At 56.4% G+C, this 17,780-nt stretch overlaps 1 protein-coding gene across 6 annotated transcripts in view; it reads right to left on the minus strand.

Annotated features, from left to right (window-relative positions):
- The window catches only part of PTPRS (protein tyrosine phosphatase, receptor type S), a 110,906-nt gene that overhangs the window by 12,532 nt on the left and 80,594 nt on the right, over positions 1–17,780 (minus strand). For 3 of the 6 annotated variants that reach the window (XM_018050895.1, XM_018050896.1, XM_018050894.1), the window contains 8 exons: positions 5,314–5,411; positions 4,480–4,733; positions 3,521–3,614; positions 3,214–3,429; positions 2,581–2,738; positions 2,104–2,115; positions 1,815–1,927; positions 213–260 (listed from right to left, as the gene is read on the minus strand). In XM_018050895.1, coding sequence (XP_017906384.1) covers positions 213–260; positions 1,815–1,927; positions 2,104–2,115; positions 2,581–2,738; positions 3,214–3,429; positions 3,521–3,614; positions 4,480–4,733; positions 5,314–5,411 — 993 coding nt within the window. Of the gene's footprint in view, positions 1–212; positions 261–1,814; positions 1,928–2,103; positions 2,116–2,580; positions 2,739–3,213; positions 3,430–3,520; positions 3,615–4,479; positions 4,734–5,313; positions 5,412–5,871; positions 6,481–8,219; positions 8,338–11,002; positions 11,030–11,170; positions 11,365–12,595; positions 12,892–15,642; positions 15,653–17,780 lie in introns of all 6 variants that reach the window. The other 3 variants (XM_018050898.1, XM_018050897.1, XM_018050899.1) reach the window with 2 other exon arrangements.

A 17,780-nucleotide genomic window follows, 5' to 3' on the forward strand; every position in this document is an offset into this window, starting at 1 on the left:
TCCTGCTTCTCCCTCTCTCTCTCTCTCTCTCACACACACACACACGCAGTCACAACCTGCCACCTTAGGGCCCAGGGGACCAGACCCCTGCCCCCTTCGAGAAGCCAGCGCAGGACAGGTGGGCGGAGAGAGAGGAAGCCGGATGGAGAAACCAAGGATGAAAACAAACAGGAGCGAAAGGAAGCCAAGAACAGAGAGACACCGGAACTAACTTTCAAAGTGAAACCCCGGCTCCCTGAGGGGGCTGCTGAGGCCTGAATCTGCAGAAACAGCAAACAATAAATAAATGAAAACACGCGGGGGAGGCGGCCCACCTCCCCCCACCCCTCGCCGGGTGCGCGCACAGCGGTCGGCGGACAGATAGATGCAAAGGCAGAGCAACTTCAACAAGTGAGGGACACACGGCGCCAGGGCCCCAACCAGAGAGCCCGCGGCAGCGGCTGGGCACCGCTTCAGCTGGACACTGGCGAGGCCTGATTTTCAGCTATGACTGGAAATATCTCAAAGCTTTAGATTCTTCTGTCAACCTGTCGTCCCTGCACCCCGCCACCCCTGACCAACCTGGCCTTGGGTCCCTTGTTGGGGGTCAGCAGAGGGGATTTTAGAGGAGAAGCAGGATGGTGAAGGAGAAACTTGGGGGCAGGAGAACATATGGACCCATGCCATGAGCTGTAAGGACAGAGGCCATCAGTTAAACACACACATTTAAAATTCTCATCTGGATGGAAAGAGAATTGACATAAGCTAGTCCAGAGACAGAAGAGAGAAGAAGGGACCACAAGGGATGCCATGAGACTTTTCATGATCACCTGTGGAGGGCTGCAGCCATCAGGTAAATATAAATGACCAAAACCCTCATTTGGAGAAGCATGGGACTAACGTGACAAGTCCAGAAACAGAAAAGAGAAAGAAATGTTAGGAGAAGCATGCAAGGCTATACATGAGCCCATCAAAGCCCCCATGGTCTCTTATTACGCGGGACTGCAGCCATCAATTACATGTTTAAAAATCTCCATTTGGTTGGAAACAAAAGTTAACAGGAAGCAGTTCAGAGACAGAGAGTGAAGATCAGGGTGTAGGTAGAGAACAGCAGATGTCGCCATGCGATGAGCTCATAAGGAGAGAACAGCAGCCCTCAATTAAACTGAAAATCCCTTAATTTGGTTAGAAGCAGCTGGCATGAGCCCATTGAGGAGGAGGAGGAGGAGGAGGAGGAGGAGAGGGGGGCCTGAGGGGGGCATTGCCCATGAAGACGATCAAGGGCAGGGTCCTGATTCAGTTCTCCCACCATGCGTGGCAGGGGACTCAGCAGAATCCTCTCTCATCTACAGGGGACTATAATGAAACCGGGAGACCGTGACCACATGTGACCGCAGAGCAGGGAGAGAGAGTGTGGTGGAAGTGGAATTTTTGCTCCTTGCTAGGGGCGCTTCCCCGGGGAGGGTGGAAAAAACCCAAACACCCACCACTGAATGGCCTTAAGACTAGAGGTGTGAACAGAAGCAGAGCTTTTTCTGCCAGAAGGAATTGACTCAGAAAATGTTTGCTTCTGTCTTTGAAGATGTCCTTTAAGCTCCTGGAGAAGACAGCAGCCACCAGTTGAATGCAACTTCTCAAAAATCTCCCTAGTTGTAAGCACCATCAACCCCAGGACACTCCCAAGCCCAGAGCCATATAGGAATCGGGACTGAAGAACTGCGCCAGGCATAGTTCAGTGGGGGCTGGCAAGGATCCACTGAGGGGGCCGCTTCATCTCCCACTATGCCACCTCCCTCCCATCAGTGCTGTCCCCGGCGCCGGGGATAAGCACATACCTGGCGTCTGGAAGTTAATGCGTCTCATTTCCACCGGGTCCTTGGGGTGATGAGGGGCGAGGTCGGCGTTGTTCAATAGGCATTTAGTGCGGGGCTCAGAGTCCTTTCGTTTGCTTTGTGCGAGCAAACAGAGAGAGATGTGTGACCCGGCTGTACGTGACTCGGGTTCCCACAACCACGCGCAGACACATGTGCAAAGGTTGGAACAACTAGGTTCCCGCTCATCCCGTGGGCGAGGTGCCACCCCAGCCCCTGTCCTCAGCCTCCAGAGGGCAGAACCAGTTCTTACCTATCAGGCTTACTGCTCCCGAAAGCAGACACAGGTGAGAAGGAGGGAAAGAAGACAGGTGAGGGCAGGCTGGCCATCAAGAGCCTGTTCTAGGACTGTGGATGGCTTTCTTCCCCACTCTGAACCTTGGTCTCCAGAAAATGGGGCTAATCCCTTCCAACTTGGGTCTCAGCCTTCTAAGCTGGGACGTGTCCCATGTGACTTCATTTAACAGGACAAAGGGAGCACTCCCCCCTCCAATCTTGCACGGGACTTAACAGGAGTCAAATCACTGGCCAAGGTGGAATGCCAGCCCTGCCATTTCCCAGGCTGTGTGACTTTGATCAAGTGGCTTAACCTCTCTGAGCCGTTTTCCCTGTCTGGACACAGATGGCTTCTGTGATCATTCTCAGAGACCACCTTTCCCTGGACCTTTCCAAACCTCCCACCCTTAGGAAGGCCTCCCTCCTGTCAAGTGGGGACATGCAAGGGGCTCACTTCTTGTAGAGCAAGATGGCAATCACTATGCAGATAATGAAGACCACAGCCAGCACGGGCCCGATCACCCAGATGAGCCCCTCCTCGCCGTCCACGATGGGCTGGGGGTCTGGGTTGTCCAGCTGGAAGGGGTCTGAGAAGGGGCTGGCTGCAAATGTCTGCAGAAATGGGGTGGGGGGGACTTCCATCAGTGCCCACTGCCCTCACAGTGGCCAAACGGGTCTTCCTCAAACACAAATCTGTGTCTATCCCCTACTCTAAACCCTCCTATGGCTTCCAAGAACACTGACCACAGTGGTCTGGCCCTGGCCAATCTTCACTCTTCCCACCTCCTCCACTCTGTTTCAGACACTCTTAGGTCCTCTTTGTCCCTCTTGCACCCCAGACCTTTGCACATGCAAACTCCGGGATGCCGTTCTTTACTGAACTCCTATACATCCATCAAAGCCCTCGTTCCAAAGTCCTTTCCTCTAAAAATCCTGCTTGGGATTTCCTCAACCTCAAATCTTTCCCTCTGCTCAGCTCTGACCACAGGGAGCTGGGAGGATCTGCATCTGGCTCTGAGGCCAGGGTTCTGGGGACTGAGGCCACTCTGGGCATTCTGGATGTGGGCAGACACCATTCGGGACTTACGGGCTCACTCTTCTGCAGCACAGCAAGCACAAAGAGAACATATCGGTGGCCAGGCTCCAGGCCCCGGTTGTCAAAGCCTCCATACTGTTTCTGGTCCCCAGGATGGAAGGTGTGTGGCAGCACTGAGAAGCGAGCCGCAATGTAGGGTCGGGGGACCTCCAGCTGACGTGAGTGCCGCAGGCTGCGCCTCTGCAGTCGTGCGATGTCTTGGATCAGCTGTGGGAACAGAGATGTGGGCTACTCAGAACCCAGCTGGGAGCCACTGGGCTCCTGAAAGCTGGCACGTGTCTGGGCCCCAGCCCCTTACCTCCTCCAGGTCCATATCCTCTGGGCTGCCCAGTGGGGTCAGGAACTGACCACCACGAGATTTGCGCAGTGGCACCATCACAATGAAGTAGTTCCTGGCAGGAGACAAGAGTCACAGAGGGCTGTCTAGGGTCATGAGCAAGGGATGCTATTGGGCTGAGTGAGGGCACCACGCTTCTCTGAATCTTCCCTTCCGTTCAAACCATGGGTGTATGGCCCAGGTCACGTAGGACTATAATTTCTGATTCAAGCCTCCAGGGTTTTGATCATGTTGTACCTTTTGCCTAGAAAGCCTACCCTGGGCAATGACAGTTGACCGTTCAACAACATGGAGGTTAGGGGGTGCCAACTCCCCCTGCACAGTGGAAAATCCACACATAAGTACACTTGGCCTTCTGTATCCATGGTTTCCCATCTATGACTTCAACCAACTGTGGAGTATGTACAGCTGCAGTGTGTACTTGTTGAATAAAAAAAAAAAAAATGCATATAGGTGGGCCCCTGCAATTCAAACCTGTGCTGTTCAAGGGCTAACTGTATACTTCTCAAATTCCCATACGTCCTTCAAAACCCCAGCTTCCACACCCACGCAGTCTTGTAACTCCCCATGTCCCCCTGCTTCTCAGAGTACTCCTCTTCCTACGTGGGACTCTTAGCCTCTGTGCTTCTCACTGCCACACCACGCGACTGAGATTGTCTGTGTCCAGCTCTGCCTCCCCATCAGTCTGAGAACCTAGAACTAGCAGCAGGTCAGGCCTGCCGGGGCCTGGGAGAATGCTGAGGCCACATTCAGTGGTGACATCTATGAGAGGCACCGGACCTTCAGGGCAAGCACATGAAAAGGCACCGGTGTAGTCTCTTACAGACCAGCAAGGGCAGTGGGGTACTGAGGTCAAATAGCAGTCACACAGCTGACTGGGGGAGGCATGGAAAACCCTGGAGGGGGTGGGCTGAGCTTACTGGACAGGCACGGGGCTCTGGCCATCTGGCAGATACACCACGATGAAGCCATCGGAGTCAGGCTTGGGGGTCACGCTGGGCTTCGAGCTGAGCAGGTTGAAGGCGGTCCAGGCTGTGACTGTCTGCTGGAGGCCGCCCAGGCTGCTGCCGCGGTTGGTCAGCACGAAGTTATAGAAGGTGTTGGGCTTGAGGTGAGTGATGAGCTTCTTGGTGGTGCGGCCATCCACGTCCAATGTGAGCCCATTGTATTGGATCTGTGGGGCGGGCCAGCTCAGCGGAGCTCTGGGTTGAGCCCTGGTCCTCACTGAGCCTGGATCTCAGACTTAGCCCAGACCCTATGATATGATCTGTGACCCCAGACTGAACCTCAATTACAGCTGTAGCCCTAATTCCAAGCCTTGACCCCAAGACTCAATCTCGACCCCAGACTAAGCTCCAAACCCAGTTGATTCTCAATTCCAGCCAAGTCTCAACTCAAAGTTCCAATCCTTAAAACGTCCAGATTACACACTTAGGCTTGACTAGACACTGAGAGACTGAGCCTCAAATACTAGCTGATCCCCAGCTAAGCCCCAGTTCTGAGCGAACCCTAATTCCCCCACTGAACCACGACCCCTGCTGAGTCCCAACTGTGCATCCCAATCCTGACTGAGCCCCGAACCCAGGCTGAGCCTCAATATCCCACCCAGTCACCAGTCCAACTAACCCCCTACCCTGACTCCAGATGGCACCCTCACCCTGGTCGAGCCCCGCCCCACATATACTCTAACCCCGGCTGAGCCCCACCCCAACACACCCTAGCCCCCCGTCCTAGATGTACAGGAGGCTGCGCACCTTGTATGGGGTGGGTGAGTTGTAGTTGTCTGGGAATTCCCAGCTGAGCAGGACCGATGTCTTCATGATCATCTTCACCTTGAAGTTCTTGGGCGAGACTGTGCCACACAGCAGCAGGTGGGAGAGAGCAGAGAAGAGATTCCCATGAGTGCTGGGGGGCTGGGCATGGGTATGGGGTGGGGTGGGGCGGCCCAGGCGCTCCCTGTCGTCCGCTGTGCCCGTGGCCTTACTGCCTGGCCCTGGCCCGGCCCTGCCTGGCCCTGTCCCATGTCCCTGCTGCGGGAGACGGCGCAGCTGCAGAGAGAAGGCGGAGGCGGAGGAGGGGAGGGGGGACGGATTGGGTGGGTGGGTGGGGGGGCGGCGGTGGGGGCGGCGGTGCCACCTAGGCATGTCCCACCTTTGCCAAACGCCGGAGCCTCGGGGTCCGGACTCGCCTTGAGCGTCCACGTGGAAGCAGAAAAGTGACCACTTACCTGGGCAGGGGAGAGGGAGGGGGCTGGGGTGGGGGTGGGCACGAGGCCCGGTCCGGCTCTGGTGCGGGGGTCACCGCGCGCCTACCTTGGTCCCGCAGGAACGTCCGGTAGCGGACAGGGGGGCTGTAGGGGCCGGGGCCCCGGCGCGTGTGGGCCCGCACTTGGAGGTCATAGGCCGTGTCGGGCTTGAGGCCCTGCAGCGTGAGCACGTTCTCGGCGCCCGGCTCGGCCGCCGCCGGCAGCTCGGTCTCTCGGGCGGGGCCCAGGGTGCCAGCCTCCCGCACGGCCACTGTGTACTTGACAATGGCCCCGTTGCGCTCGGCGGGCACGGGCGGCAGCCAGCGGAGCAGGACGGTGCCCGCCGTGGCGTTGCCGGCTGCCTCCAGGATCTGCGGGTGGCCACGGGGTGTGTCCTCAGGGATGCTCAAGACCTCGGCCACCTCCTCGCCCAGGCCGCCTCGGCTCCGGGCCGCCAACCGGAACACATACGTGGCCCCCTTGTGCACGCCCGATGCGGTGTAGTGGTCCTCGGTGGGCGGGAACTCCAGCGTGGCCAAGGGGGACGAGTCTTCGCGGCCGAACTGCAGGCGATAGCCCAGCACCTCGTCCTCGGTGGCGCCGGCCGGGGGCTCCCAGCGTGCCAGCAGGCTGCCCTCAGGGGTCTGCTGCACCGACAGGGTGGGGCGGCCCAGCACTGCGGGGGGATACAGGGCAGGCATCAAGGCCACGTGATCAACCCCCAGCTCCGGAGCACAGCGTGAGGTTGCAATTTTTTGGCCACTTGTGGGATCTCAGTTCCCCAACCAGGTATCGCACTTGGGCCCTCAGCAGTGAAAGCACAGAGTCCTAACCACCAAACCACCAGAGAAGCCCCAAGGAACTGCAGTTTTTAAAAGCCATCTTGGGAAGGCTGTGCTCAAAAGCAAAGACTCGAGGGAGGTGAAAGAGGGAGCCACAAAGAGGTCTGGGGGGAACAGTGCTTCAGGCAGAGGGAACAGCCACTGAGGGACAGGGGAAGCAGGGGACGCAGAGGACCCGAGACAGGAAAGCATCCACAGGGGCCACGGAAGGCCCTCATCTCTGCATCTCGAGTGAACAAGTCACTGTCTCCTGCCTCCTGCCAGCGCCTCATTAGCATCAATGGAATGGAGGAGTGTCTAAAACCCTGTCTCTGCCCCCCATGGTTCTCACAGTTTGGGTAGTAATCAATGCATCAAAGTCCTGAGAAGTCCTGCAGTGCTGAAGTGCTACACGTGAAACCAGGCTTCTCTGCTGGAGGACTTATCAGGGCCTTTAATGGAAGGTGGTATGAACAGTCACAGTGTATGCAGCAGGTTCTGCTTAGCAAGCATGACTCTAACATAACATCCCTGAGAGAGGCAAGAGAGACATGGGAAGCTTCCTGGAGGTGGTAACATGGGAGCTGGATGCTGGATGACAAAGATACTAGGCAGGTGAAGAGCACAGTAGGGGGCATGGGCCAGCAACAGTGTGAAGGCATGCTGTGTCCAGCTGGGCGGCCTTGAATATCAGGATCTGTGGTGAGAAGAAAGATGGAGGCCGTGGGGGTCCTTCTCTGTTTTGGAACACACCAAGCTTGTTCCCCTCTCTGAGCCTTTGCTTGGGTTATGCTCTCTGCTTGCAATGCCCTCCCCTTAGGTTTTCACAGCTGCCTCTCTCCTCACTCAGCTAATCCTGGCTGGTGAAAAACCAGCCTCTCAGGACTGACAGGAGGAGCCAGAGGGGAAACTAAGGCAGGGCTGCCAGGAGAGGAGGCTTCATGGTACCATGGGGGAGATGGAGACACGACCCTGAAATGACAACCTGCTTGTGGGGATCGGAGCTGGGATGGGGGAGGCAGGTGGGGCAGATAGCAGAGCTGGTCACGATTGTTGGCTGGAAGGGGGGTGAGGCGGGTGGCTGGAGAAGGCTTCTCAAGGAGGGAGACTAATCAAAGACCTACAGGATGTGGAGGAGACAGCCAGCTGGGAGAAGGGTTATCAGCACAGGGGGAACAGGAGGCAGAGGGTGAGAAGTTAGGAACTGCCTGTTTAGGGATGTCCCTGGTGATCCAGGGGCTAAGATTCTGTGCTCCCAACGCAGGGGGCCCGGGTTTGATCCCTGGTGGGGGAACTACATCCCACATGCAGCATGTAAGAGTTCACATGCCACAACGAAGACTCAGTGCAGCCAAATCAATACATTAAAAAAAAAACAAAAAGAGTAGGGTGTTGAAGGTTTCCATCTAGCTGGAGCTGAATGGGGCTGGACCACGCTGAGTCTGGGTGTCCTCTTGAACAACCCCCACACTTCGCTCTGTTCCTCCCTCCTGGTGCACCCTCCCGCCCCCGCCGCCCCCTCCTCCCCGCACCATGGGCTCAAGAACTCTGCAAGGATGCTCTGAGGGCAAAGGGGTCAGTGACAGTCTTGTACCTGCTCCCTTGGTCACTACCACCTTGGGTTTGCTGCGAGCGCCATCGCCTTTCATGGTGTAGGCGGCTACCGTGATGGAATAGGCAGTCTCAGGCTGCAGGTTTGTGATGACCATCTCCTGCGGGCAGGGGTGGCGATCAGTGATGCAACCTGGGCTGCCCACCCTCCTCCCCGTGCCAGGGACAAGCCAGGCGGATGCGGGGCCCAGTCCGCGGGCAGAGACGTGCACCAGAGCTCATGCCACAGACCTCAACACGTAGCATGTTCATGCTGAGATGGGCACACGTGGCCTCATGACACCTGTCATGGCCCACCTGGACCAGGGCAATGCCCAGCCCTCTGCTTTGGTCCCCAGCTACCATGCTTTCCCACCCAGTCTGTCCTCCCTGCAGTGGCCTCCAGAGGGCGTGTGTGAGCACCTGACCACAGCCCTCCAGGACTCCCAGTTCCCTAGGGGCAAAAGCCCAAGTCCCTCCCACCGCCTGCTGCCCACAAGGCCCTGACTGAGCTGCCCTGTCCACTCCCTTGCTCACTCAGCTCTAGCCACACGGGCCTCCTGGCTATTCCTCCTACACACCGGACACGGCCCCGCCCTGAGGCCTTTGCACTGGCTGTCCCCCCTGCCTCCACTACGTCCCTTGGAATGCTGGAGATTCCTTACAACAGCTCTCAAAAGCCAACAGTCAGGCTTTCAGAAAATCTGCAAGCCAGTTCTTAAAACACAGTGATGATGGAAAATGAATTATAGAGGCTTCCCTGTTGGCTCAGTGGTAAAGAATCTGCCTGCCAATGCAGGAGACACGGGTTCAGTCCCTGGTCAGGGAAGATCCTACATGCGGTGGAGCAACCATGCACACAGCTACTAAGCCTGTGCTCTAGAGCCCGGAGCCACAACCACTGAGCCCACGTGCCGCAACTCCTGAGGCCTGAGCGCCCTAGAGGCTGTGTTCTGCACTGAGAGAAGCCACTGTAACAAGCAGCCCAGGCTCACTGCAGCAGGAGAAAAGCCTGCATGGCAACGGAGACCCGGCACAGCCAGAAACAATAAATTTTAAAAAACTATGAAAAATGAAGTTATATAAATGTACAATCAAATAAATAATAAAAACAAAGGGAGTAAATACTCAAAACCCATTCCTCCTTAATTATTTTACTGTGTTAACTAATACTTATACCTTCAAGGTTATTCTTTTTTAAAATTATATCTGAAATTGTAACAAGTTTGCAGCAGTGTATTTTTATACTTTTTTTCTGTTCATTTTCTTTTCTACTATGGTCCAGGAGCCACTCAGGTAAGAGGGCTAGTGGATACCTCCAGGGTCCTCAGCAGGTACCCATTTACCTGATGCAAAACCGAGGCTACAAGCTCCAAGAGGTAACAGGATACTGAACAGTTGCCTGTGCTACATATTACGACCCTGTTGTTCACCCACATCCATCTCTCATATCTGTTTAACAGAAATACTACACAATGATGAGCTACCGAAAACCTGGCTGGTAGCTTGAAATTGACGTGGTGGGAATGTTTACACCATGGAGAAGGGTAAATGCCACACCAGTCAGGACTGTGCCCACCTGCCCGCCTGCCTGGACAGCTGACCGTTCAAGCCTTTACACCACTGTCTACACCCCTTCCCCACCAGAGCTGTAACCAGACAGGCATTTGTGCGTGTTCCAAGTAATATCCCTCTCCCCTGGACCATGAACCCCCTTGGGCTCAGGGCTGTCCTGGCCACCGCTGTGTCCACGGCACCTAGCAGAGATCTACACTAGAGGAAGAGCTCAGTTACTCACTGCTCCCTCAGTGGCTGACAGAGCACCCTGACCTCCCCCACAGGCACACGTGTGCCCATGTTTCCATCCATGCACACCCACCAACACGTCAGCCATGCCTGGGAGCTGTGGGGTGGCCCCAGGAGCACAAGGAGGGGGGCCAGGATGCACGAACAGGGGGTCTCCTGCCCCTGAGCCTCAGACATTGTCCTTCCCAGGGTCTTCGTGGGTTGGAGGGGCTAACCTGGAGCCACATGGGAATGTCCCCCCAAAACTGGGATGGGGGTGGGGAGTACAAGGCAAAGCCACTGGAATGGGTGAAGCTGTGTAAATCTAACATCGGGTTTGGGGCTCTCAGAAGAGCCTGTGGCCCCCATCTTAGGGGCAGAAAGACAGCCCAAGAGGCAGTGATTCGCCTAGAGCCACACAGTCATCCTGACTCTGGTTCAGGGCCTCCAGAGAAAGCTGGAAGGGGTAGAAACAGTTGTTCTACAGGCCTCTTGTCCCACCTGGGGCCCAAGGACCACTCCCCCCAACACTCCAGAGCCAAAACGATGGGGAGGGGCACTTTGGCCTGAGACAAATTTCAAGGTGAGGGAAGGCTGAGCCAAGTGATAAGAGTCAGGCTAGGTGGGAAAGTGACTGTTCTAACTTCCCAGGCCTGGGTCCATTAAGGGAGGCTGTAAGGTGGAGGAGGGTGGGCAATGCTGTGGAAACAGTTGGAGGGAAGATGTGTGGGAGACCACAGCGGGGAGCTAGCCTAGGGGACGGGGGTGGGGAGGCAAAGGGCCAGCGGAGTCCAATGGCCACGCAGCTAAGAAGGCTAATGGATACCTCCGGGGTCCCCAGCAGGTGTCCATTTATCTGATGCGAAAACGAGGCTGTACACTCCAAGCTCCAAGGGGTAAACTGGGCATGCACGGGGGCCCAGGGGAGGAGACCCTTTTACAAGGGGCGTGCAGGGAGGTGTGGACTCACAGCACTGACAGTGGCTGGGGGGCGCTACTTACATATTCAGCCGTGTCGTCCGTCTCCCACTGAGCGGGGAGGAGGCGGCAGGAGAGAGAGGAGGAGGTGAGCGAGGTAGCCAGAGAGAGAGAGAGAGAAGCAGCGAGAGGGCAGGAGCGCAGGGACCCCGCCCCGCCCTGCCCCCAGGCCCCGCCCGGAGCCCCGCCCACCTGGGCGTCGGCCAGCATGATGTCCTTGATGCGCGGCGGCCCGCGGGCCTCTGCGCCCTCCATGCGCACGTAGTGGACCTGGTAGCCGCGGATCTGGCCGTGCTGGCGGCCGGGCGCGGGCGAGCGCCACAGCACGCGAATGGCCGTGGCGTTGAGCGCCTCCGCCTCCACCTTCCGCGGCGGCGCGCTGGGCACTGGCGGGAGGAGGGGAGGGGGGGCGGGCGGGGCCGTTACTGGGGTGCCCAGCCCCGCCCGGGCAGCGCCACTGCCCGATGCCAGGGTGACGAGTGACTGCCGGTTAACCGGGCGCTCTGAGCGCTCCCCACTGGCGAGGAGGGAATACCTCTCGCACACCTCCCACAGCCCAGGGAGTGAGCCCTGATGGTGCACCCTCTTTACAGATTGGCAACTGCTGCTCTCAGAGCCTAGACCACGTGCCCAAGGCCACCAGACATGGCCGGGTCCTGCATGCCCCATCCTAAGAGTTTACCCACACTGACTCCACCCTCAGATCACTCCTGCCAGATAGGGGCTCTTGTGCTCACTTCACAGATGGGGAAACTGAGGCACAGAGAGTTGACTCCAGGATCGCAGGGTTGTTAAGAGATGATGCCGGGATGGGAACCCAGGCAGTTCAGCTGCAGGCTCCCCTACACTCCAGGGTGCAGCCAGCCCACTCCACACTGGGGCACTCTCTCAGCCAGCCCCCAAGCTCAGAGCCCTCGCCATTCACCTTGCCCCTGACCCCAAGATCTGGCATGAAGAACGGCTTCATCTCTTCCCCATGCTTAGGACAAAATGTGGGGCTGCCAACCAAACCTTCCAGGCCAATGGCCCAGAAAGCAACTGGCCCGGGTTTCCTGCAGTCTTACTGGGGGAGCTGCCTGCTTCATTTCCCCCCATGAACCTCAGCTTCTACTATGTGACTAGCACCTTACAACTTTCTAGTGTGGCAGCAGTGGGGATATTTACAGCACAGAAATTGGCCAGCACTGCAAATCAGTCTCCGAGCCCAGGGAGCTGGTGGTTAACCATCCTCAGCATGCCATCTCCTTACTTTCTAGGTCGGATGGCTCAGACCCAGGGAGCTCCAAATCTTGGGTTATCTCAAGAGTCTGGGGTCCCACGGACCTCTTAATTTTCCCGCCAGCGTTGCTTGCTGTTTCTTACACTCCACTGCCAGACCAAAATACAAGACACTGCCTGCTTAATGTTCCAGGCCCAAGGCTCAAAGAAAATGCAGCCCAGAAGGCCCAGTACGGAGAATTCCAAGATCAAGGAGCCCGGGATGACTTCTCACGGAGCCCTCTCCTGCCTGTTTTGTACCTTCTGACCACCAGCCAGCCCAGTTCTCCAGGGACGGAAGGCTCGGCAGCGGGGGGCCGGGCTGGGGCCTGGGGGTCGTGGGCCGGGGTTGGTGCTTACCGTCCTCGTCGGTGCGGACGACCACGGGCGAGCTCTCAGGCCCTGGTCCCACCTCTGTGTGAGCGACGGCCGTGATGCGGTACTCCGTCCACTTGTCCAACGCCTCCAGCAGGATCTGGGTGGTGGTCGGGGGGATGCCGTTCACCTCCTTGGGTTGCGGGTCCTCCGAGCCCAGCGGTCGGTAGCGGACGCTATAGCTCACCAGGGCCCCGTTGTGCGTGTCCGGCGGCGGCGGGCGCCAACTTACCAAAATGGCCGTGGAGCGCGTGCTGACACACTTAACATCTTGAGGGGGGCTGACGGTTCTATTGGGGGGGGCGGAGAACGTGGGGGGTGGGGAAGGGAGGCGGGATGGGCGGGGAGGGGGTGGGGAAACAAAAGATGGGAAAGAGAAAATAAAAAAGAAGATGATAACAAACAAAACAGAACCAAACCAAAGAAAAAAGTCGAACCCAAAAGAAGTGGGTGTCAACCAAAGGTGAGATGGGCGGGTGGGCGGGGCGGGGGGCGGGGAGGGCTGGCCAAGAAGGCTGAGTTCAGCATACGGGGCTGTGCTTGGCACACAGTAGGTCTTAGGGAGAGGGGAACCAGTCCCCACAGAGCACACACGTGTGCGGTGCAGTAGGCCAAGGGGAACAGCACGGAAAGTCCTATTTACTGGGCACCTACTATGTGCCAGGCACGGTGACAACCGACACAGCAGTTTGCCCCATTTACTGGGCACCAACTATCTACCAGTCACAAAATAACAGCAACTCTGTACTCATTTATTCAACACCTACTGTGTGCCAGGGAGAGCACCAGGGATGGAATGACAGTAAAGGCACTTATCTATTGAAGGCCTACTGTGTGCTGAGGACTGTGTCAGTAGAAAAACAATAAAAGCTTCATTCATTGGGCACTTACTATGTGCCAGGCACAGTGCCAAGGGCTTTGCAGAGTAACAGTAAGAACATCTATTTACTGAGCCCCTGCTACATGCTAGGCACAATGTCAAGGACTTCACAGAGTTAAAAGTAAGTGTACTTATTTACTGAACACCTACTGTACGCCAGGCATAGCACAGGGATAGAATAACAGTAAATGTATGTATCTACTGAACACCCAATGTGTGCTGAGCACTGTGACAAAGGAGTACCAATAAAAGCTTCATTTACTGGGCACTCACTATGTGCCAGCTGCCATGCCAGGTGCCAAAGCTTTATAGCCCTGTTAATTCAGTCACGACTATGTCAGGGCTTCCCAGGTGGCGCTAGTAGTAGAGAACCTGCCTGCCAATACAGGAGACGTAAGAGACGCGGGTTCTCTCCCTGGGTCGGGAAGATCCCCCGGGGGAGGGCATGGCAACCCACTCCAGGATTCTTGCCAGGAAAATCCCACGGACAGAGGAGCCTGGTGGGCTACAGTCCAGGGGGTCGCAAAGAGTCGAACCCGACTGAGACTTAGCATGCTCACATTACATTCCAGGCACAGTGCCAAGGGTTTCACCGAACAACAGTTAAAATGTACTTATTGAACTCCTACTGTGTGCCAAGCACAATACCATTCCCTCCTCGCCAGTGGGGAGCGCTCAGAGTGCCCGGTTAACCGGCAGTCACTCATCACCCTGGCATCAGGCTTTACAGAATAAAAGTAAAATGTTTATCGCACACCTGCTGTGTGCCAGGTACCATGCCTGAGGAAGAGCAAAAGCTCCACTTACTTATATGCTGGGCACAGCACCAATGATGGAATAACAGTTAACAATAGTTTACTGAACACCTACTATGTGCCCAGGGAACAGCACTAAAAGCCCCACTTACTGGGCACCTACTATGTGCTAGGAGGGTCTCTAAAAGCTTCATAGGTTAACAACAGGAGGATCCATTTACTGAAAACCTGTACTGCCAACGACCCTGGAGGGCACCCCAATGGTTACTCCTTGGCCTCACTTGCAAAGAAAACAATGCCTGAATCTTGAGTACCTACTGTGTGCCAGTTAGCATGCCAGGGGATATGCAAAGTAATAATAAAAGCCCCTGTGTATTAGATGCCTACTGTGATGGCCCCAGGGCCAGAGCTTTACAGGTAACACAGCTCATATTTAGCATTTACTGTGTGCCATATTTAGCACCTACTGTGTGCCAAATTTTTAATAACTCATGGTTCTTCTGTTCTGAGCCCCTAGTGTGCACCTGATGCTACCCTAAGCCCATTACTGATCAACAGTCGGTCTCATTTATTGAGTACCTACTATAGGCTGGTCTTTTTTTTTTTTGTAGGCTGGTCTTTTAACAGCCCTCTGATGATAAATGTAGCTGTTGCCATTTAGGCAGTGCCTACTGCATGCCAGGCCCTATGCTAAGGACTTTACGGAAAAAGAAAAACAGTTCCCATGTATTAGTACCTATTATGTGCTAGGTACTGTATGAAGGGCCCTGTAGAACATTCATAGTTCTCATCTCTTAGGCACCTACTATGTGTCAGGCACTTACTGGATGCCAGAGATTGGGCCAAGGGTTTTGCAGAGTGATCATCGTAGCCCCCATGTTTTGAGGACCTACTGTGCGTCTGGGACCAGGTTGAGCCTGTAACAAACCATTAATAGTCTCCATTCATGGAGTGCCAACTCTGGGCCCAGCACCTCGTCAATCCATATTTAGACTGAAAATAGCTGCTGCATTTATGGAGCACCTACTGTGTGCTAGGCAGCTTGTTAAGGGCTTTGATAAATAACAGTGATACTTCTCATGCATTAAGCACCAACTGTGTGTGTTCAGGGCTTTATGGAATATCAGTAACAGTCTCCATGTGCTGAGACCCCACTAGGGGCCAGGCCCTGTGTTAAGACCATTACTAATAATAAACCTCACATTCTAAGCATCTTCTGCATGCCCAGCAGCCTAGGCCTTTTACGGACTCAAAATGTGGCCCACTGATTGTGCCTTATTTAATTCTCACAACCCCTTAGGTGGCCAGAAGTAGCCCCCCTCCTCTCCCACCTTACGTTCCCGGGAAATGGGTTTCAAAGCCCACCGGGTTGCCTGGTATTATCGTTGATTGTGTACCCACTGGGTGCTAGGCCCTATTTTACAGGTGAGGAAACTGAGGCCCAGAAAAGGCAAGTGGCCTGCCCTTAGGGCATGTGGTAAGAGCCAGGACTTGAAAACAGGCTCAGCAGCTGTCCACAGGCAGTTTTGGTTGCAGCTGGGAATTCAGAACTCAGCCAGTGTATTTATCAGCTCAGGCCCTTTAAGGATGCCTGGAGTCACACACTCTCAAATGCCCACGACTCTAGAGTCTACCTCCCCTCCTGGGCAGCTCAGAGAGGTCACTGGCCTTGCTTGAGGTCAAGGTACATAGAACCTTCAGCAGCCCCAACTATTCATCATGTGTGTTTATAGTCCACTTAATCTTTGCACACCCCCTGCCGAGATCTGGGACACAGAGATGAATCAGAGGCCTCTGTCCTCAAAGCCATCACCCAGGCCACTTGAGACCCCAGAGGCCACTCAAATGACTTATTGCAGCCAGAATGACTCTCTGGACTCACTTAGAGAGAAACACTGGAGCCTTCTTCCAGAGCTAGATCCTTGGGGGCCCCTTCCCCCATTTCTTGACCAGCCACCCCAACCAAAAGTGCCCAGGGGAGCGGGGACTCAGGCAGGAGCAGAAAAAACAACCGAGGAATGTGCTGGAAGGAATGGATTCGCTGAGAAAGAGGGAGGAAAAACAAAACCAAAACCGTAACAAAAGAAGAAACAACCGTGATGGTGGTGATGATGAGAAAAACCATAACAAAAGAAAGAAAGACGCCTTCCAGAAAACTCCCAGTCTGGTTACCTACCTTCCACTCTTCAACTGCTAACTTAAAAGACTTTCTTACGAGGGAGGGAATGGCGGAGTGCTGACCTACAAGGCCAGACCGAGCTCTGGGTGGGTCTCCAGCCGCAAGTGGGGCGTGCAGCCCTGCTCCGGCCCCAGTGTGGGCACGCTGCAGTTCCAGGCTGGTGCCGACGAGGCGGAAAGGTGGGACGGTGTCTGGGGAGACCCACGGCTGAGTGGTCTGGCCTCCACCTACCCTTGAGTTCGGCCTAAGAAGCCCGCACTCCCCGCGGAGGGGAGGGGGGGGCATACGCCTGGCCCTGCGTCTTGGCTGACAGTTCTCTCGCCCCCCAACTGTCTTGGGGTGCAAAGTGGGGAGTCCCTTCTCCCCCATCCCTGCCCTGGGCCGCCCCAGAGGTTTGCGTGGATGGGCCAAACCGCTTTCTTGACGACCTTGGCGGCCGCCTCCTTCACAATCCGGCCCAACCTGCGTGACTTCTCAGGAGGGGGCGGGGGGCGTGGACGCGCACATTGGGGAGGGGCATGGTTCCGGGTTCCCGGTTCCTTGACAGGCGTGCCTCTCAGCAGCGGCAGCGAGGTGAAGAGTTTAGGGGGCTGAATTTGGGCTCTGGACTGTCTGCACAGCCCAGCACACTGGGCACAGGCTAGCGGGTGCACGCAGGGTGGGCCGTTTTTGTGAACTCGCTGGAGACCAGCATGTACTCACCTTCGCGGCACCTGTGCCGGTCTCTCACGTGGCTGCCCAAGCCACAGGACACCCTCACTGATCGCCTCACGCACAAACACGCCTGTGAGTTGCGGAGCGCTTGGCTGGGCCCCAGCGGGGCGGGGAGGAGGGTAGGGGGCGGAGGAGGGGCGGGGTGCTGTCTCCGAGGAGGCCCCTGATTCCAGCGGCCCAGACTTTCTGGCTGGAGTTGCCGTCTCTCTCGACTGACCCGTGACCTCCTGTGCGCACACGCCTAGGGGGTGCCTGAAGGTTTGAACACCAAGGCGGCTTCCGGAACATAGGCTTGGGGTAGCTACGCCCGTGACTGACTGAACAGGGGGAGGAGAAGGACGGGGCCACGGCGGCGGGGGCCACCTGGGCCAGACTGAGCAGAGAGGAGGGAGCAGAGAGAGGAGGGGGAGGCGGGGAGGCGGCGGGAGGAGGGGCCGGCCTCGGCCCCGAGCTCAGCAGGTGGGGAGGGGGTGCGGAGTGTGGCAGGGGCCACGGTGTGGCCCAGAGCCAGCTGCAGTGTTCTGTCCAAAAGGTGACTTTTTGTGACAGGGAGGCCGGGCGGGCACAGCGAAGAACTCCAGGAATTCGAGAACCCTATGTTTTGGATAGCCGTGCACTACCCCCAGGACCAGGCACCAGCTC

The sequence above is a fragment of the Capra hircus genome, chromosome 7 (assembly GCF_001704415.2).
Source record: "Capra hircus breed San Clemente chromosome 7, ASM170441v1, whole genome shotgun sequence".
Taxonomy (NCBI): Eukaryota; Metazoa; Chordata; class Mammalia; order Artiodactyla; family Bovidae; genus Capra; species Capra hircus.